Source organism: Lissotriton helveticus, chromosome 6 (genome assembly GCF_964261635.1).
Source record: "Lissotriton helveticus chromosome 6, aLisHel1.1, whole genome shotgun sequence".
NCBI lineage: Eukaryota > Metazoa > Chordata > Amphibia > Caudata > Salamandridae > Lissotriton > Lissotriton helveticus.
In genome coordinates, this window is record NC_136067.1 from 85913454 (window position 1) to 85934900 (window position 21447).

The 21447-nt window shown below is 47.7% G+C and overlaps 1 protein-coding gene across 1 annotated transcript in view; it reads right to left on the minus strand.

The window, feature by feature from the left end:
* The window catches only part of LOC144762256 (calpain-1 catalytic subunit-like), an 879063-nt gene extending 867484 nt beyond the window's left edge, over positions 1-11579 (minus strand). The window contains exon 1 of the mRNA XM_078647399.1: positions 11296-11579. Within this exon, the coding sequence (XP_078503525.1) occupies positions 11296-11541 (246 nt within the window). The 5' untranslated portion in view covers positions 11542-11579. The remainder of the gene's footprint in view (positions 1-11295) is intronic.
* Positions 11580-21447: the final 9868 nt, after the last annotated feature.

Sequence of the window (21447 nt, forward strand, 5' to 3'; positions counted from 1 at the left end):
AGAGAGAGAGGGAGTGAGTGAGAGAAAGAGAGAAAGGATAAGGCTATTATTGCACTGTAGAATGGGCATTAATGTAATGATGTTTCATACTATGGTATATGTTCATTATTTTACTACAGAATGGTCCCCTGACTGTACTACAGAATATGCTATAATTGTATTGCTAATGCAATCACTCTCCTACAGGAATGAGGCAACAGCTGTCCTAGAGACTATGTCATCATTTCCCTACAGAGAATGGCTATTATTGCCCTACAGAATAGGCATTAATGCACCGCAAAACATGCTGTTATCCTACTGTAGTAAATGTGCATTATTGTACCACAGAATGTTCCCATGGCTGTACTGAAGAAGGTGGCTATAGCTGTATAGAACATGAGTATCGGCTAATACTATCAATCAAATATTCTTTATCTATACTATCATCCCACTCAAATGTCCTTAAACAATCAGAGACGGCAGCACCAGACAGATGCACAAAAATAACCTAACATGCAGAAAGGCAAACAAGAGGCAATCAGACATTTAATTACACATGGAAACTCTGTCAGGCAAGCATTTAGACACTGACACAGAGGCAGACACAGTCAGGGTGCCACTTTAGCACACAATGTAGATAGACACAAAGATCCAAACGGATGCAATCACACAGAGACAGGCAGTGTACACACTGTGACACACATAAAAGTCACAGCCAGAAAACAGTGATACAGCTAGATCCCAAGAAATATATTAATATGTAAGTAAGTAAAATGTTAGCTACCCAAGAGAACGACTCTCCTCATGGCTATTTAGTAGTTTGGAAACTACTGCAATTGTCTTTTTTGTATAGCTCTTTTTATATTAATGACGTAGTATAAAATGTATTTTTAGTTTTGTATAGTAATTTTGAAATTAATGATGCTGTAAAATGTTTCTGTTAGATTTGTATTTTTACAAGCATGTTTTTACTTGGTGATGTAAATGATCATAAATTGATCTCATAAATTACTTACTATTAATATGTATAAACAACACACACAATGGCACAGTGGTATACAAGTCAAACACATGCTGTCAATCAGACGTACATACAGCACGGAAACAAAGTGACACACAGCAAAGACACAGTGTCACACAATACATACACAATGACATAAAACAGACACACAGTGACACTGCAGCATACAGCACATATAGAGTGAACCACAGATCAAAAGCACAATGACACATAGCACACAACACACAGTACAGGCTTATAGTGATACAAAGCCCATAAGCCATGACACATGCAGCACGGTCAGTGATAGACACCACACAACACAGGGATGCAGCAGAGACCACATCACAGCAAACACACACATCTGTGGCATGCACACACCTGTTGCTGCCAAAGACACCACTATCCCAATATCTAACTTACCCAGACTTAACATAGCCAGTCACACACACAGACTCATATATCAGGCACAAGGCACTGTCACAACGACGACTAACACAACTTCATTTGCTATATCAATCCACACATGTACCACAACCACAACTTTAACACTACAGCCAAGCCAAGAAAGGACCATGAGCCAAACGCAGAAGAGACTGTGAAGGTGGAGGTAAGGAATGTCCCAAAAGTTACCGCAAAACTGTAGAACTGGTACCAAAGAAGAACATCTCCCCACCGACCTAGTTTGCTACACACCATGGAAGTTATCCACGTCACGAGAGTACATGTCCGCAGCCCCGGCCTGTTCCTGCCTGTGAAAATTATTCCTGTTCTGGGAACATCTCTCCACAGCCATGGCCTGGTCCTGTCTGTCGAAATGATTCATCCCGGTTCTGCACTGCGCAGTGGAGTCAGAGAGAGTGAGTCTCTTGAGACGAGACCGACCTCACCAGAGCCTCCAGTATGTGAGTGAGACTGGTACTACTGGATTCATATGCCCCACAATGTTTCACGCTCTTATGCGTGGGATATCGATAAAGTTATTTTTCCTTCTGATATGACTCAACCTGGTTCCAACAAATCCAGAGTACGGCGATGGGCTCCAGGTTTGCTCCAGCTTATGCCGGGCTCTTTATGGGCTGGTTTGAGCGGGAGCATGCCTGGGGACGACATGCTGCAAGATTGGTCGGAACATGTAATTTTCTGGGGCAGGTACATTGATGACGTTATTATACTCTGGAATGGACCTGTCCCAGACTTGATGTCCTATTATGACTATCTAAACGATAACCCATACAATGTACGGTTTACCATGAACTTCGATAAAAATGAGATTGATTTCCTGGATGTTACATTCTTCATTGAAAACAACAATATACACAGTCGAACACATAGAAAAACAACTGTGTGTAACAGCACACTGCATTTTCAAAGTTTGCATCCCCACCGTGTAATTGACAATATTCCTTTTGGGGAAATGGTTCGGTGATGACGTAACTGCAGCACTGAAGAGGTTTTTCAAAGTAACATCAGGGAAACTGAGGAACGATTCATGCAGAGAGGCTATCCAATTGAAACACTCAATAAGGCATATGAAAGGGTATTGAAGGTGACAAGAGAGGCCACCCTAACCTCCAATCCACATAGGAAATCTAAGAAAGCCCCAATTGCCTTTAGGACACAATTTACTGATGAGAGCAGTAGGGTCTATAATACGCTCAGGAAACATTGGCACCTACCAAGTCTGCAGAATACCTTGTCTTCAAAACCTAAGGTGACATATAGACGCGGTCAAAACCTCAGGAACATGTTATGTCCCAGTTATGTTATGACTGAAAAAAAATCTTGTTGGTTGACCCCTATGACCAAAGGATTCTATACATGTAGAGGATGCTATATGTGCCAAATAGGGAGGGACAAAACTAAAGATTTCTGCTTCAACACCAGACGCAGACATCAGATTAATCATTTGATTAACTGTAACACCAAATATGTTATATACATTGTAGGTTGTCCCTGTGATAAAATCTATGTTGGAAGCACAAAAAGAGCTTTAAAATTAAGAATACAAGACTATGTAAGAGCTCGACGAAATGGGGATTTTAAGTACCCATTGACATTCCACATGCAGGAAAAACATACAATGGATGAGGACCTTTGGTTCATAGGTATAGACCATGTACCTGTCCACCCAAGGGGTGGTAACAGGGAGCTTACATTAAGAAAGAAGGAAGCCGGGTGAATTTGTAAATTACGGAGTGTTGAACTAGGTCATAATAATGACAATGAAATGCATTACTTCTTAACGTAGGAGCTCCAATCCGGACATGCTCATCAGGATACCTGTTCCCATGTGACCATTTTGTCTTCATTCTGCTGTACTGAGGTTATTCACACTTATTGTTGAAAGAGCTGGAATAATCTCAACAGAAACTATCTAATCTGCTACTAAATATAAAATGAATCTAATAATGTTGAATGCTGCCCTCACTCTGCATGAGTTAGATTTATCAATATCCATTGCCTCCCATCTGTTGCAATGATGACGATTTCAAAGATGTTGCTGTTCTTCGGGTTTAGAATCTGTTTGGGATGATAGTTGTTCTAGTATGAATTCCCCTTTTTTTGTAATGCTTGCCTATATTGAGGTGGTTGACCCGTATTGGCCCGTATGTCCTTTCAAAAAGACCTCATATGTGTCCTTCTACATGTTCATAATATGACTATATCGATGTTGGTATAATGATACTTGTTTCCCTCAACCCAGTATGACCATGTTAATGACTGTATGATTATCTCCGCTTCCCTGTACCCAATACAAAACTAACACTGTCATGCTGTATCCCTACAGACATTTACAAAGATGGGCTCATCTTTGTTTTTTAACAAAAATAATTTTTTGTAATTTGTTGGTTGAGTTCTTGTCGTTTTCTTTTCTTTTTATTCTGCTTCCCCTTTTCTTTTCTTTTTAGCATTTAGACTCATGTATCACTACTGGATATCTAAAGTCTGACCTGCTACACTATCCTCTCAATTGTCATATTATATGATTTTCCTTCTCCTACTAATTTGAATCAGACAGGTGTTAATACAGCCAGGGCCGGCGCTAGGCATGGGCAGTGTGTGCAGCTGCCCAGGGCCTCGCGCTCGGCTGCAAGACAGGGGGCCCCTACCGCTTCACTGTGAAAGGCCACACTTTCACAGATTGCCCATCTGCTCCTGCTGGGCCCCCTCCCCTCACAATCACAATACAATACACATGCAAGGCTGGAGTCGACCTTGCTGATCACGGCGTGTTGGCATTCCAGGGAGTTCAGGGGTGGGGCTTCCCCCCACCCCTAAACTCCCTGAAATGCCAACACGCCGTGATTAGCAAGGTCGACTCCAGCCTTGCATGTGTATTGTACAGCAGAGAAGCTGGCCAGCCTCACAGTGTCAGGGGCGGGGGAGCACCTGTGTTAAGTACCGGCCATTCCCTTTCTGCATTTACTTGCCAGGTGACAGAAGGCCCCTTTGTTTCCAGGACCAGCCGGATACAGGTAAGGGAGGTGGGTGAGGGGAGGAGGGAGCAGCCAGATCAACTGGCTTTTGTTAACTTAATGTTAATGTGGAGAGGTGTGGCTCACTGGTTAGAGGCGGCAGACTCGGAAGCAGAGGACGGCCCAGGACCACGGTTCAATTCCCGACGCGGCAGGGTCGTGGACCAGGGTCAGCGGACTTGATAATTCTCGCTTCGGTGCCTACTCTAACCAGGGATCACACTCGGCAACTCTGGGCATTAGCTTGCCTCATCTCCACAATGGCCCCCCACATACACCGGGGATGCCTGGTTTCACCCTGGAGATACCCAGCAGGGATCATCTCACAGGGAAAGACAGGACGGGTTCCCCAGTGGTCTACAGCGCTGGGACGCCCCATTGCTGGGGTAGCCATGCGCTTTACAAGACAACCTAACATAACCTAAAAACATGTAGAACTGCCAGTGCTAGGGCAGTGTGTTACGAAATGACTCACTGCTTCAAAGGCCCAGAGGAGGGGGCCTCCTTTGCCTGGGCCTCTAAGCACTATAGAAAGCTGCAAGGTCCAGGTGTGGGCCCCCCTTTCCCTGGGCCTTGTAGACAGTACTTCTTTATTTGTTCTCCAGTGAAATGAATCCAAAAAATAAAAACTGTTGCTGGAAAGGTCGCCTTTTATCTGACATTTTTCACTTCCAACCTGCAGCATTGGGATGGAGAGAAATAAAAGGTTCAAAATGTAAAAGATAACTAAAGCAAGACAGAGTGGTTCGAAAAGGGGCCAGATTGATTTTATTCAAACCCAAAACACCTTAGTGCCACTTTACAGAGTTTGCCAGTGAAGCACTACTTTTGTTTTCTTGTCTTTCTCTGAACAGCATTGTTTTCCCCGGGTTTGGAAGTGCACCATTCCTGGATGTACTGCAATACCTGGTTGATGGGCGGATTGGAAAACAAAATGCATGCCGAGGTTCTGTATTCACGAATGTGGTCTTTTTGAACTATATTGCTTACGTTTTGTAAGGATATAAGCAATGGACATTGAAACTGGCCCCTTCCGGCCCTGTAGTCATGGCCTTAACTTTTCATGCAAAAGCACTCATTGATTTCTGAATAATAAGTGCAAAAGGGTTAAGGTAACCATGTTGTTCCTGCTTACATTTCACATGCTTTTAATTAATCTTACATTCTTCATGAGTGTTTACTTTTTCCAGGATGTTGTCACTTGTTTTTTTAGTCAGCATATTGCTCTTGTCTAGTGCCTAATTTGAATTGGGTCACCTCCAGGTGTTTATAGTGGGGCGCAATTGGATTTGTAGTTGAAGGCAGTGCGAGTTTCTCCCAGTGGGGCAGTATGGTGTTCAGTGAGGGAGAGGATGTGGCACTATGGTCAGAGCTGCCAAATTTGGAACTGGGGAACCAGGTTCAGCCTTCATGACCAGTCCACCATACCACTCTCCTAAGAGAGCACATTTAGTAGGCCCCGTAAGACCTTAGAAGAATGGTGTCTGAGCACCAGCAGGTGGACCATAGCGGTGGCAAGTGTGGGTTATGAAGGCCTGTCCATTACAACCCTTATTGAAGCTCAACTTGAGTCTTTTGGGCAGGCCTTCGAAGCGCCACACCCTAGTGACTCTGTCATTGAGGTCACAGTACCCTTGAGCAGGAAGGGTCTAGGGCGGTTTGACCTATGAGATCGCACTGAGTGCTGACTTTGGGTGGGGGCGTCATGTTTGCGAGTATATTATGTTTGTAAAAGCACTTGTTGCCTCCTTCCTGGCCTCCAACAATTTTGGCCACAATAAAAATGTCATGATTACTCCGATGATTAATGTTCTTCCTAGAGAGAGATGGAGTTTTGTCAGGTGGAAGTTTTGACTTCTTTAAAAGGTAGCGCAGAGGGTTAACGTGCCTGCTGAAAAGAACATGTACCATGCAGATCACTAAATCCACATAATTTAAATAGGCCAATGGGTTACTGCTTTTGTCAGAGAGATGCTATTGTTACTTGAAGTTTATAAGTCAAAATCCTAACATTGAACAATGAGCTATTAACTGTCATCTAAGAGCTGCATGCAAACTGCAAGGTATAAATTACAGCGTTATGTTTTTTCCCCTGTCTTTGATTATCCCAATGTTGCAAAAAGGGTTAATTTGGACAGAAATCAATTCTAGTTATTAAATAGAACCCTGAACCATGGTATTACATGTTTTTCCAGATCAATCACTAATACACCATACTGCCTACTAGTATGATTGTAATGTGACTCCTAGTCCTTTGTCTTATGTAACATTACCTATTGTGATTTACACACGTAGGATTGATTGTCTCCATGTAATGTGTGATATAAAGTTCTCTGACACCCTACACTGGTATCAGTGGTGCTGTAAATCAAATTAAATGCATCTGAGCGAGAATGTGGTTATGGAGACTTGAGTGGCACTGTTAAAGGGTGGTAGTGACGGAATCTGTGCCAGAGCGAGTCATTGAGGGGCACCAACATTGTCGCACAGGGCTCCACCAGCACTAAAGACGGCCACTTCTACTTCCTACAGTTCTACCACCAAATCAAAAACGCTGATTTGAAAACCCCTTGAATCTGAAGTTTACCTTCAAGTCAATGTATGATTTAGCAGTGGTTTTGGTTGTTTCAAGTCTTTTTTTATTTATGTACAATCTTTATTTGTTTGCATTGGTGTCTTGTAATTTTGTACTATGCGTTGTGTTTTTGCACTTAACATAATTCTGGCGAGTAAAGAGCCCACACACAAAAAAGATTGTCCTACATCTCTTAGCATGAGAGTGTGGGATTCTGGTGAGAGGATTTATGTTAAAACAAATAACAAAGTATTAATGTCATCCTATGGTAGCACAATAATGGCACAAAAAGATAATGGAGCCTTTTTAAATTTGCAATTATTTCCATGGTATGAGAGGTTTTCTCTTGTGTCATTTTATATTTTGAATGATCCCGCCCCTCATTACCTCAACAGGATCTCCCCCCTTTATGAGATAGAACTGGAAATTGAATCTTGCACTCATCTGGAAACAATCAGTTAACGAGGAGTAAATAATATACATTTATGTGAGAACTGCACCTAGCTTTTCCAACCAATGTGACAAATGTAATCCATTTAATACAGTTTTAAAATATATTGACTTATTTTATATGTATTTATATTTTTTTGTCCATGTTACTTATATCCACGTTAGGTCTCTTTGGGATGCCAAATAAGATCAATTTCTGTGATGTCACTTCTTGTGATGTTACCAAGGGCGGCTCCTCCACTAGGGCGGAGGAGAGTCGCCCTACATCTTACTCGCAGTGCGAGAAGCAGAAACACAAAATTCGAAAACTCCCATTTTATGTTCCTGCTTGTCGCACTGCAAGAAAGCAGAAGTGTTTGTTTGGGCGTGGGCGGGTCTGCTTTAGGGCAGGGGAGGAGTCCCTTGCCCACTGCTAAGGGCGCTGACTGTTTGGTCGGCCCTCTGGGGCCGACCAAACCAGTCATGGGCACTGCACCCTACATGGAGAAAAAGGCCTCCCCATAGGTGCCTGGCTGGTCGGCGTACCGACCAATCACAATGCTGCCATTGCAGCCTTGTGATTGGCTTAGGGAAAGGAGGCTTCATGCTTCCTGTACCTGCCAGAGGCAGGAAAGCAGGAGAGCAGGTCAGGAGCTGAGACGACGCGAGACCTGGGAAGGTAAGTTTATTAATTTTTTAATTTTTTACCCCCCGCGCCGAACCCCCACGAGACCCCCCAACCCGTGCATCATGCCGGCCGCGACTGGATGTTACATGGAAATTAGGGGGGCCTCACATCTTCCCTTTCGCCCGGGGCCCCAGAAGTTCTAGGACCGGCCCTGAATACAGCATCACTAATAGTGGTCGGGTGTACTTTTCTAGTATCGTGTATCCCCCTATTCCGGGGATCCATTGTAACTCCTATTTTCGGAACAGATTCACCGTCTAGGGCCATATATATCTGTAATATTTTCTGATTTCTTTGGACTAAGCAATCCCTGACTTGTGATGTTGGCGCACGTTTCACTTCTATCTATTGCATCTGACTATCTGTTTAAATACGGGGAGAATGTACCTCTCTCTGTTTTATACCCTAGACAAGAGGTTTAGACTTCCCCTTCGGACATTCCAAGATGGCCGTTCTTGTTCTTACTAAATTCACGTGACCTAGTCAGCTGAGACTTGCTGACAGCTACGTACAACTTTGGATTGTTATACGTGCTTTAACGATGGACGAATGCTATCGTCTCATTTCTTTTCTTTTTTATAATTCTGTCCCAACTTTGTCTTTATTCCCTTACCTCTCCCTTCAAATGACCTTAGGTCATATACTTAGTTATAACAAATATGTACCATTCTACGTTATACATGTTTCAATGAGGGACGAATTTTATCGTCCTTCTTTCCATTTGATATTTCTTTTCTAACTTTTGCTTCTGGTACCACTGGATTCATATGCCCCACAATGTTTCACGCTCTTATGCGTGGGATATCGATAGTTATTTTTCCTTCTGATATGAGTCACGAATTAAGTCTTCGTGATTAGCGTGTCAGATAGAGATGATCACCTTAACATGTAATAATAATCAGGCCCCTGTGAACAGAATTTGAATATGATGCAGGGCTGACTCCTGTTCCTGTATCATTCGTGGATGAGTTTCACCATATACTTCACGTATGTTAGGATTACCATTTGATGTTTGAATTTGAGTTCAAAATGAATAGCTTTTTCCATACTACTGCCATGTGTTTTTGGTTTTCTCCATTAGCCGAGTTTCAAGTGGGGTGGGTACCTTATGGCTGAAGAGAGGTATTTGAATCCCTTTTGACCAGGTAAACACAATTTTGTTATGACACTTGTACCCTTTGTCTTGAGGGGGTTATTTCTTTATTATGCACATTTGATGGCCAGACCACAACTGGCTCATGATTTTATGTTTATTTTACAGATGAGACGGTGTATTCATCACCCGCTCTGTATACGGCCTACAAACCCTTGACAGCCAGTATAACCATCTATGTTGAATTTAGATTTTTTCGATCATTATTTGTATTATTTACATGCAGAGTGACTAGTTTTCTTTTTGGTTCTGAGGAATGCACATTTACTCCGTGGGGTTTGATAAAGGGCAGAAAGATGTTGACCTCTAACAGGGGTATATTTGTTGATTACCCCGAGTCCTCTTAGTTGTTAATCCGGTGGTAGGGCACCACTTAATAAAGTCATTAGGTCCCCTGGAGATAGTTTTAATATCTTCGTAAATGTTTTTCTTTTGAACGCTACCCCTTACTCACCGAATCCTTCGGTCCCCTCTTCTAAAACACATCCGCTCCTCTTCAAAATCCTTTTTGAAGAGTTGTAGCCCACACTTGGAACCTTGCGACCCGGGTGTGAGGCGGGAGCCCTATGATGAAGCCTGTCACCTTCAGGTAAGTGAGGGTTCTCGTCCTTAAGATAGCTCTCCTCTCATTCTCGTTGCTCTCAGAAAGTCTATTGTAGTGGTCTAGCAGTCTTCATGACATACATTTCTTCAGAGAACATACTTTGTGTGAGTTCTAAAATTTATTTTGTCACATAAATGTATATTTCACACTGCTTACTTAAACACTAAGGGCCCATTTCACAAAGGTAAAGTTAGACCAAAGTCTAACTTTACTACTTTTTAGTATTCACAAGAGTAAGTTACAAGTAGTATCTTTACAACTGCAGAGATTCTGCTCCTAGTCCAGAGATTCCGTCCGGCGTGTGGAAACTCTGCCCGGATTTGGGAAACTCAACAGTCGTGAAAATACTACTTGTAACTTACCATTTTGAATATTAAAAAGTAGTAAAGTTAGACTTTTGGTCTAAAATTAGGCCTTTGGTCTCAATTTAGACCTTTGGTCTAACTTTACCTTTGTGAGTTGTGCCTTAACCAAAAGCCACAGTTGAACCCTGGTCACGGCTGCATACCATAGAAACACTAAAATTGGAAACACAACCATAAGCAATCAACTAAACTGATTTTTACCTTTTATTTGATTTTTCACACTGTGGCTGCTTTTCGAACTCCGAGAGGGCCGGGAGTGGGACATTTAAGTCTGAGAGAGGTCTCACGAGGTGAGGGGAGGGCAGGTCTCATTTCCAGCACTCCCTCGTGTGCAATGCGGTTACCTTTGGTAATATGCACAAAGAAGGAAGAGAGCACAAGAGCAGAAATGGCCAATCACTGCATGGCTTCATGATAAAGCCAACTATGATTGGTCATGCTCCATGGACCTGACCTTCCCACCGCGTGCTGCCTAATGTGCAGGACCATGCGAAGAGCCACTGCACAAGAGCCAATCTAGACACTGCTCCCTTACTGTGACATATTATCACACAGCATGAGAGCAGCACCAGGATTGGCCTGGCCAGGTGAACTCAGCGCTCATTAGGAGACTGAGGGGCTGCAGCTGTGATTCCCCCGGCTCAGTATTTGCGCAGGTGGAGAGAGGCTCTAATGCGCATGACAGGCTGGCCACAGAAAGACGGCCATCCAACCTGGCATGCGCGCAGAGTGTGGACCCACATGAGGCAGACTGCGCAGGTCTAGTAGTGTCTACTGCTATCTATCATTTTGAAGCTGCAGGCCCGCATGCACTGTCCTTCTCACCCAGGATTCAGGAACTGTAACTGACTGGGCCATGGCTCAGGTGAAAAAAGCTGAATGCCACAACCAGTAAAAAAAAGTTTATATTTATTTATTAATTATTACACATTTATGTATATTTAATACAGGGGAAGGGAGGGCAAGAAATATGATGAGACAACACCCCCATGTCCCAATAGAGGAACCGCCCGCTGTACTTACCGACGGACGCTTCCACTGCACTCCCTCTACTTTGGGGGAGTCCGGACCCAGTTTATTAAATCCAAGGGAGGCAGCGACGGGGGGGAATTCGGGGTCCTCGAAGAGGGTGCCGCTCTTCAGACACTGCTGCTTCAGGCTCTCGTAGTCCTGGTTCATGTACTTGATGGTTTTGCTGTGCTCGCCGCCCCCGCCCACCTTCGGATGGTCGCTCTTCAGGTTAGCGATGATCACTGAAAATTCGGTCATGTTGTCACGGCTGAGGAGAAAAGGGAGGGTGATCGCTTAACTCTGGTGAACTGGAAGTGGAAGACTCTGGCTACATGCGGTTTGTGTAAGAGGAGAAAAGGCACGAAGCAAATACAAACTGACATGATAATCAGTGCTGGGCGTGGGGGTGTAGAAGGACAAACACAGTCTTAACCACAGCACAGCAAACATACAGGTGTGCTCCACGTGGTTGTTCAGCGACACGGACGCGCCTCTTACGGTTAACTCTCTAGAATGAAACACAAGCAAACAAGAACAATTGGAGTCAAGATAAATACAGGCTGACGAGCCCCCATTTGGGTGTAACTGGTCCTAGGTCAATGGGTTGGAATTGTACCCGAGCGATCGCCGGCGGTGAGACCTATTAGAAGCATTCCCCCATTACCTATTGTGTGTTTGACTTACTCAGGGTACCTACCTAGAGGCTTGGAGTACAGATGTTCTTCACACTGCTGTGCAGCACTTCAAGGAGACCCAGCAGAATCATGGAACGCCCGGGCTCGTGCTGTACCAACAGCATCACTGTTCAAATACACAAAGACATCTGTAATCATTGTGCCTTACCCCTATTGTGGTGCAAGAGCCGTCACTTTAGTAAGCACTGTGTACCAGTGTGCAAGGAGACCCTGTGAATCACGTCCACTGCTTGCACTGGAGCATTAAGCACTGTGTACCAGTGTGCAAGGAGACCCTGTGAATAACGTCCACTGCTTGCACTGGAGCAGTAAGCACTGTGTACCAGTGTACAAGGAGACCCTGTGAATCACGTCCACTGCTTGCACTGGAGCAGTAAGCACTGTCTACCAGTGTACAAGGAGACCCTGTGAATCACTTCCACTGCTTGCACTGGAGCAGTAAGCAGTGTGAACAAGTGTACAAGGGTCTGTACCAGTGTACAAGGAGACCCTGTGAATCACGTCCACTGCTTGCACTGGAGAAGTAAACACTGTGTACCAGTGTACAAGGAGACCCTGTGAATCATGTCCACTGCTTGCACTGGAGCAGTAAGCACTGTGTACCAATGTACAAGGAGACCCTGTGAATCACATCCACTGCTTGCACTGGAGCAGTAAGCACTGTGAACCAGTGTACAAGGGTCTGTACCAGTGTACAAGGAGACCATGTGAATCACGTCCACTTCTTGCACTGGAGCAGTAAGCACTGTGTACCAGTGTGCAAGGAGACCCTGTGAATCACGTCCACTGCTTGCACTGGAGCAGTAAGCACTGTGTACCAGTGTGCAAAGAGACCCTGTGAATCACGTCTACTGCTTGCACTGGAGCAGTAAGCACTGTGTACCAGTGTGCAAGGAGACCCTGTGAATCACGTCCACTGCTTGCACTGGAGCAGTAAGCACTGTGTACCAGTGTGCAAGGAGACCCTGTGAATCACGTCCACTGCTTGCACTGGAGCAGTAAGCACTGTGTACCAGTGTGCAAAGAGACCCTGTGAATCACGTCTACTGCTTGCACTAGAGCAGTAAGCACGGGGTACCAGTGTGCAAGGAGACCCTGTGAATCACGTCCACTGCTTGCACTGGAGCAGTAAGCACTCTATACCAGTGTGCAAGGATACCCTGTGAATCACATCCACTGCTTGCACTGGAGCAGTAAGCACTGTGTACCAGTGTGCAAGGAGACCCGTTGAATGACGTCCACAGCTTGCACTGGAGCAGTAAGCACTGTGTACCAGTGTGCAAGGAGACCCTGTGAATCACGTCCACTGCTTGCATTGGAGCAGTAAGCACTGTGTACCAGTGTGCAAGGAGATCCTGTGAATCACGTCCACTGCTTGTACTGGACCAGTAAGCACTGTGTACCAGTGTACAAGGAGACCCTGTGAATCACGTCCACTGCTTGCACTGGAGCAGTAAGCACTGTGTACCAGTGTACAAGGAGACCCTGTGAATTACGTCCACTGCTTGCACTGGAGCAGTAACCACTGTGAACCAGTGTACAAAGGTCTGTACCAGTGTACAAGGAGACCCTGTGAATCACGCCCACTGCTTGTACTGGAGCAGTAAGCACTGTGTGTGTACCAGTGTGCAAGGAGACCCTGTGAATCACATCTACTGCTTGCACTGGAGCAGTAAGCACTGTGTACCAGTGTGCAAGGTTGCACTGGAGCAGGAAGCACTGTGTACCAGTGTGCAAGGAGACCCTGTGAATCACGTCCACTGCTTGCACTGGAGCGGTAAGAACTGTGTACCAGTGCGCAAGCAGACCCTGTGAATCACGTCCACTGCTTGCACTGGAGCAGTGAGCACTGTGTACCAGTGTGCAAGGAGACCCTGTGAATCACGTCCACTGCTTGCGCTGGAGCAGTGAGCACTGTGTACCAGTGTGCAAGGAGACCATATGAATCATGTCCACTGCTTGCGCTGGAGCAGTAACCACTGTGAACCAGTGTACAAGGGTCTGTACCAGTGTACAAGGAGACCCTGTGAATCACGTCCACTGCATGCACTGGAGCAGTAAGCACTGTGAACCAGTGTGCAAGGAGACCTGTGAATCACGTCCATTGCTTGCGCTGGAGCAGTGAGCACTGTGTACCAGTGTGCAAGGAGAACCTATGAATCACGTCCACTGCTTGCGCTGGAGCAATAAGCACTGTGTACCAGTGTGCAAGGAGACCCTGTAAATCACGTCCACTGCTTGCGCTGGAGCAGTAAGCACTGTGTACCAGTGTGCAAGGAGACCCTGTGAATCACGTCCACTGCTTGCACTGGAGCAGTAGGCACTGTGTACCAGTGTGCAAGGAGACCCTGTGAATCACGTCCACTGCTTGCACTGGAGCAGTAACCACTGTGAACCAGTGTGCAAGGGTCTGTACCAGTGTACAAGGAGACCCTGTGAATCACGTCCACTGCTTGCACTGGAGCAGTAAGCACTGTGTACCAGTGTGCAGGGAGACCCTGTGAATCTCGTCCACTGCGTGCACTGGAGCAGTAAGCACTGTGTACCAGTGGCAAAGGAGACCCTGTGAATCACGTCCACTGCTTGCATTGGAGCAGTAAGCACTGTGTACCAGTGTGCATGGAAAACCTGTGAATCACGTCCACTGCTTGCACTGGAGCGGTAAGAACTGTGTACCAGTGCGCAAGCAGACCCTGTGAATCACGTCCACTGCTTGCACTGGAGCAGTGAGCACTGTGTACCAGTGTACAAGGAGACCCTGTGAATCACGTCCACTGCTTGCACTGGAGCAGTGAGCACTGTGTACCAGTGTGCAAGGAGACCCTGTGAATCACGTCCACTGCTAGCGCTGGAGCAGTAAGCACTGTGTACCAGTGTGCAAGGAGACCCTGTGAATCACGTCCACTGTTTCCACTGGAGCAGTAAGCAGTGTGAACCAGTGTACAAGGGTCTGTACCAGTGTACAGGGAGACCCTGTGAATCACGTCCACTGCTTGCACTGGAGCAGTAAGCACTGTGAATCAGTGTACAAGGGTCTGTACCAGTGTACAAGGAGACCATGTGAATCACGTCCACTTCTTGCACTGGAGCAGTACGCACTGTGTACCAGTGTACAAGGAGACCCTGTGAATCACGTCCACTGCTTGCACTGGAGCAGTAAGCACTGTGTACCAGTGTGCAAGGAGACCCTGTGAATCATGTCCACTGTTTTCATTGGAGCAGTAACCACTGTGAACCAGTGTACAAGGGTCTGTACCAGTGTACAAGGAGACCCTGTGAATCACGTCGACTGCTTGCACTGGAGCAGTAAGCACTGTGTGTGTACCAGTGTGCAAGGAGACCCTGTGAATCACATCTACTGCTTGCACTGGAGCAGTAAGCACTGTGTACCAGTGTGCAAGCTTGCACCGGAGCAGGAAGCACTGTGTAGCAGTGTGCAAGGAGGCCCTGAGAGTCATGTCCACTGCTTGCACTGGAGCAGTAAGCACTGTGTACCAGTGTGCAAGGAGACCCTGTAAATCACGTCCACTGCTTGCACTGGAGCAGTAAGCACTGTGTTCCAGTGTACAAGGAGACCCTGTGAATCACGTCCACTGCTTGCACTGGAGCAGTAAGCAGTGTGAACCAGTGTACAAGGGTCTGTACCAGTGTACAAGGAGACCCTGTGAATCACGTCCACTGCTTGCACTGGAGCAGTGAGCACTATGAACCAGTGTACAAGGGTCTGTACCAGTGTACAAGGAGACCATGTGAATCACGTCCACTTCTTGCACTGGAGCAGTACGCACTGTGTACCAGTATACAAGGAGACCCTGTGAATCACGTCCACTGCTTGCACTGGAGCAGTAAGCACTGTGTACCAGTGTGCAAGGAGACCCTGTAAATCACGTCCACTGCTTGCACTGGAGCAGTAAGCACTGTGTACCAGTGTGCAAGGAGACCCTGTGAATCACGTGCACTGCTTGCACTGGAGCAGTTAGCACTGTGTACCAGTGTGCAAGGAGACCCTGTGAATCACGTCCACTGCTTTTACTGGAGCATTGAGCACTGTGTACCAGTGTGCAAGGAGACCCTGTGAATCATGTCCACTGCTTTTACTGGAGCAGTAAGCACTGTGTACCAGTGTGCAAGGAGACCCTGTGAATCACATCCACAGCTTGCACTGGAGCAGTAAGCACTGTGTACCAGTGCGCAAGGAGACCCTGTGAATCACGTCCACAGCTTGCACTGGAGCAGTAAGCACTGTGTACCAGTGTGCAAGGAGACCCTGTGAATCACGTCCACTGCTTGCACTGGAGCAGTAAGCACTGTGTACCAGTGTGCAAGGAGACCCTGTGAATCACGTCCACTGCTTGCACTGGAGCAGTACGCACTGTGTACCAGTGTGCAAGGAGACCCTGTGAATCATGTCCACTGCTTGCACTGGAGCAGTAAGCACTGTGTACCAGTGCGCAAGGAGACCCTGTGAATCACGTACACTGCTTGCACTGGAGCAGTAAGCACTGTGTACCAGTGTGCAAGGAGACCCTGTGAATCACGTCCACTGCTTGCACTGAAGCAGTAAGCACTGTGCACCAATGTGCAAGGAGACCCTGTGAACCACGTCCACTGCTTGCACTGGACCAGTAAGCACTGTGTACCAGTGTGCAAGGAGACCCTGTGAATCACGTCCACTGCTTGCACTGGAGCAGTAAGCACTGTGTACCAGTGTGCAAGGAGACCCAGTGAATCACGTCCACTGCTTGTACTGAAGCAGTAACCACTGTGAACCAGTGTACAAGGGTCTGTACGAGTGTTCAAGGAGACCCTGTGAATCACGTCCACTGCTTGCACTGGAGCAGTAAGCACTGTGTACCAGTGTGCAAGGAGACCCTGTGAATCACGTCCCCTGCTTGCACTGGAGCAGTAAGCACTGTGCACCACTGTGCAAGGAGACCCTGTGAACCACGTCCACTACTTGCACTGGAGCAGTAAGCACTGTGTACCAGTGCGCAAGGAGACCCTGTGAATCATGTCCACTGCTTGCACTGAAGCAGTAAGCACTGTGTACCAGTGTGCAAGGAGACCCTGTGAATCACGTCCACTGATTGAACTGGAGCAGTGAGCACTGTGTACCAGTGTACAAGGAGACCCTGTGAATCATGTCCACTGCTTTTACTGGAGCAGTAAGCACTGTGTACCAGTGAGCAAGGAGACCCTGTGAATCACATCCACTGCTTGCACTGGAGCAGTAAGCACTGTGTACCAGTGCGCAAGGAGACCCTGTGAATCACGTCCACAGCTTGCACTGGAGCAGTAAGCACTGTTTACCAGTGCGCAAGGAGACCCTGTGAATCACGTCCACTGCTTGCACTGGAGCAGTAAGCACTGTGTACCAGTGTGCAAGGAGACCCTGTAAATCACACCCACTGCTTGCACTGGAGCAGTAAGGACTGTGTACCAGTGTGCAAGGAGACCCTGTGAATCACATCCACTGCTTGCACTGGAGCAGTAAGCACTGTGTACCAGTGCGCAAGGATACCCTGTGAATCACGTCCACTGCTTTTACTGGAGCAGTAAGCACTGTGTACCAGTGCGCAAGGATACCCTGTGAATCACATCCACTGCTTGCACTGGAGCAGTAAGCACTGTGTACCAGTGCGCAAGGATACCCTGTGAATCACGTCCACTGCTTGCACTGGAGCAGTGAGCACTGTGTACCAGTGCGCAAGGAGACCCTGTATATGACGTCCACAGCTTGCACTGGAGCAGTAAGCACTGTGTACCAGTGTGCAAGGAGACCCTGTGAATCACGTCCACTGATTGCACTGGAGCAGTGAGCACTGTGTACCAGTGTGCAAGGAGACCCTGTGAATCACGTCCACTGCTTGCACTGGAGCAGTAAGCACTGTGTACCAGTGCGCAAGGATACCCTGTGAATCACGTCCACTGCTTTTACTGGAGCAGTAAGCACTGTGTACCAGTGTGCAAGGAGACCCTGTGAATCACATCCACTGCTTGCACTGGAGCAGTAAGCACTGTGTACCAGTGCGCAAGGAGACCCTGTGAATCACGTCCACAGCTTGCACTGGAGCAGTAAGCACTGTGTACCAGTGTGCAAGGAGACCCTGTAAATCACGTCCACAGCTTGCACTGGATCAGTAAGCACTGTGTACCAGTGTGCAAGGAGACCCTGTGAATCACGTCCACTGATTGCACTGGAGCAGTGAGCACTATGTACCAGTGTGCAAGGAGACCCTGTGAATCATGTCCACTGCTTTTACTGGAGCTGTAAGCATTGTGTACCAGTGTGCAAGGAGACCCTGTGAATCACATCCACTGCTTGCACTTGAGCAGTAAGCACTGTGTACCAGTGTGCAAGGAGACCCGGTGAATCACATCCACTGCTTGCACTGGAGCAGTAACCACTGTGAACCAGTGCGCAAGGAGACCCTGTGAATCACGTCCACTGCTTGCACTGGAGCCATAAGCACTGTGTACAAGGAGACCCTGTAAATCACGTCCACAGCTTGCACTGGAGCAGTAAGCACTGTGTACCAGTGTGCAAGGAGACCCTGTGAATCATGTCCACTGCTTTTACTGGAGCAGTAAGCACTGTGTACCAGTGTGCAAGGAGACCCTGTGAATCACATCCACTGCTTGCACTGGAGCAGTAACCACTGTGAACCAGTGCGCAAGGAGACCCTGTGAATCACGTCCACTGCTTGCACTGGATCCATAGGCACTGTGTACAAGGAGACCTGCGAATCACTGTGTTCACTGCATGTAGTGAGGCAGTATCCACTGCTGTACTAGTGTACACGGAGACCCTGTGAGTCCTTGTGTTCACCATCTGATGTTGTGCATTAATCATTGATGTGCCAGTGCAGGAGATCCTGAGAGTCATCGTACCACCATCTGCAGTGGCGCAGGAAGTACTGGAGCACAAGTGTACTAGAAGACCCAGTGAGTCAGCGTGTCCACTCTGCTGTGGTGTAGTAACCACTGGTGTACTGGTAACATCTCTGAATCATCTTAGTGGTGCCGGAACCACAGGTGCATGAATGTACTCAGAGCCACAGGGTATCATTTTGTCACCCCTCCGGTGTTAAGAGAACAACTAGAATAGTAATTTATTAGGAGACACCGGAAATCATGGTGTCCACCCTCTAGTGTGGTGCTGTAATCAGTGGTAATTAATGGGGTTTGAGGGAAACAGCCTTTCCAACCTTTACAACGCAGACCATGTAATGCCTTTAACAAGCATTACCTCCTCGTCCTGTCTCCCCGTCCCATTCCTGATGAAGTGAGCAGCTAGTCTGCTCTACAGAACCCCTACCTAGCTGAGCTGTTTGCACTTCCCCCTAGGATGATGTCACCATCACGTGACTACAAAAGGGGGAAGTGCCGGAAGAAACATCCTATTTTTTTCTTCTGCAGTCTACGACCGCGTTCCTGGCTGTGCTGTTGGAGGCTTCCTGTTCTGGTGAGTCTCCGTGTTGTTTTCTTTTTTGTTTGCGGCGGCCTGCTCTAGCGGCCGCCTGTGTTTTTACTCTGCCGTTTCCCCCGCGTTGGGCTCCGTTTTGGGGCTTCTTTCTTTCACGCGGCTCGCATTAGCGGCCGTCTCTGTTTGGGGGCACTGTTTTACACGCGGCTCGCGTTAGCGGCCGTTTCTGTTGCTTGTGCCTGCTTGCTCACCTGGCTTGGGTTGGCCTGCTCCAGCGGCCTTTCGTGGGCGTTCTCCGGTACGTTTTTTACCCTGCTCTAGCGGGCAGGGGCTTTTCTTTGGAGTTTGGTGTCCTGCATCTTTTCAGGGGGCGATTTTGGCGGCTGACTGGGCTTCTTATACCGGCCCTGTTTTTTTCTCCTCCCACAGGTGTTCGGGTCCTCGGCTATTTCTGGGGTCCTTGTGGGGATGTTTTTTGTCCCTGTAGGGAGTGTTGTTTGGACTTTTTTGTTTCCGCAATGGATTAGGATGCTTCTTCTTCTGCGGCCCCTCTGGATGCCCTGCGCCTCCTTATTGATGAGGCTGTGGCTGCTGCTTTCCTGGCTAGGGACGCGGCTGGGCCTCCTCCCAAGGTGCCTCGTGTTTCTTTGGATGCGCAGGCTGATCCTGTGGAGGACTTTGGTCCTGATGAGGATGAGGGTGTCCGTGGTCGTTTTGTTCAGGGTGCTGAGCTCGCTGAACTGTTTGCCCATGTGAGGTCCTACTTGGGTTTTTCTCCTCCTGCGGATGCTGTTGTTGAGGATGACGTTTTTACGCAGTATGTCCAGCCTGCTCCGGATTCTTTGCCTTTGCATAGTGCTGTGCGGAATGTGCTGTCTCACGAATGGAAGGAGGTGGACAAGTCTTCTTTTCCTCGTTTCCTGTCCAGATGTTACCCACTTGAGGGTTTTGCTGATGAGTTCCCTCAGGCTGTGAAAGTGGACAATTTAATGGCTGGCCTTTCCTCTCAGGGTTTGGTTGTTTCTGAGGACGCCCTTCCTGTGGACGCTGTGGATAAGCGTGTTGAAGGGGCGGTGAAGCGTTCCTATGCTGCTTCTAATTTCTCTGTCCAGGCGACTGCGTATTCCAACTATATGGTTCAGTCGCTCCTTAAGGACTTCCAGTCTCTGTCTGTTCTGCTGAATGACGGCGAGGATGCCACGCCTCTTCTGTCTTTGATGGAGTTGCAGGTGCGTACCTGTCGGACATTTCCTTCGACAATTTGGGAGCGGCGGCCGCTGCTTCTGGTGCGTCCATTGCTGCCCGTCGTCATATTTGGATGCGTTCCTGGAAGGCGGACTCTTCCCAGAAGTCGGTTCTCCTTAAGTTGCCTTTTGAGGGTTCGAAGGTGTTCGGTCCTCAGCTGGAGGGCATGGTCAAGCAGTCGGCGGAGAACCACAAGCTGGTGGCCCCGGTCCGTCCTCCTTCTCGGGGGCGTGGATTTGGTTATCGTCGCGCTTTTGGGCCTCCTGCTCGTGGGGCCTCTCAGCCCTTTCATGGCAGGGGTCGTGGCCGGGGGACCCCTGGAAGTGCCAAGCCCCGGGCCGCTGCCGGTGTTGCCGCCCCTGCTTCCTCCTCTTCTCAATGACTGTCTGCCCTTGCCGGTTGGTGGTCGCCTCCAGTCCTTCCGCGCCCAGTGGTTGTCGGTTCCGGATGCCTGGGCGGTTCAGACTGTTTCGGAAGGTTGCCGGATCGAGTTTTCCTCTCCTCCTCCTCCGGGTTTTGTTCAGACTCCCCTGCCGCGTCTTCCTTTGCGAAGAGATGTTTTGTTGGCAGGTGTGCAGCTCCTGTTGGCAAAGCGGGCTATGGTGGAGGTTCCTCCGCTGGAGAGGGGCCAGGGTTGCTATTCAATTCTCTTTCTGGTCTCCAAGAAAGACACTTCAAATCTTCGTCCTGTTTTGGATCTGAAGCGGGTCAATCGATTCGTTATCCATCGTCCGTTCAAGATGGTGACGCTCCAGTCCATCCTGCCTCTGGTCCTGCCGGGGGGTTTCCTGGCGTCCC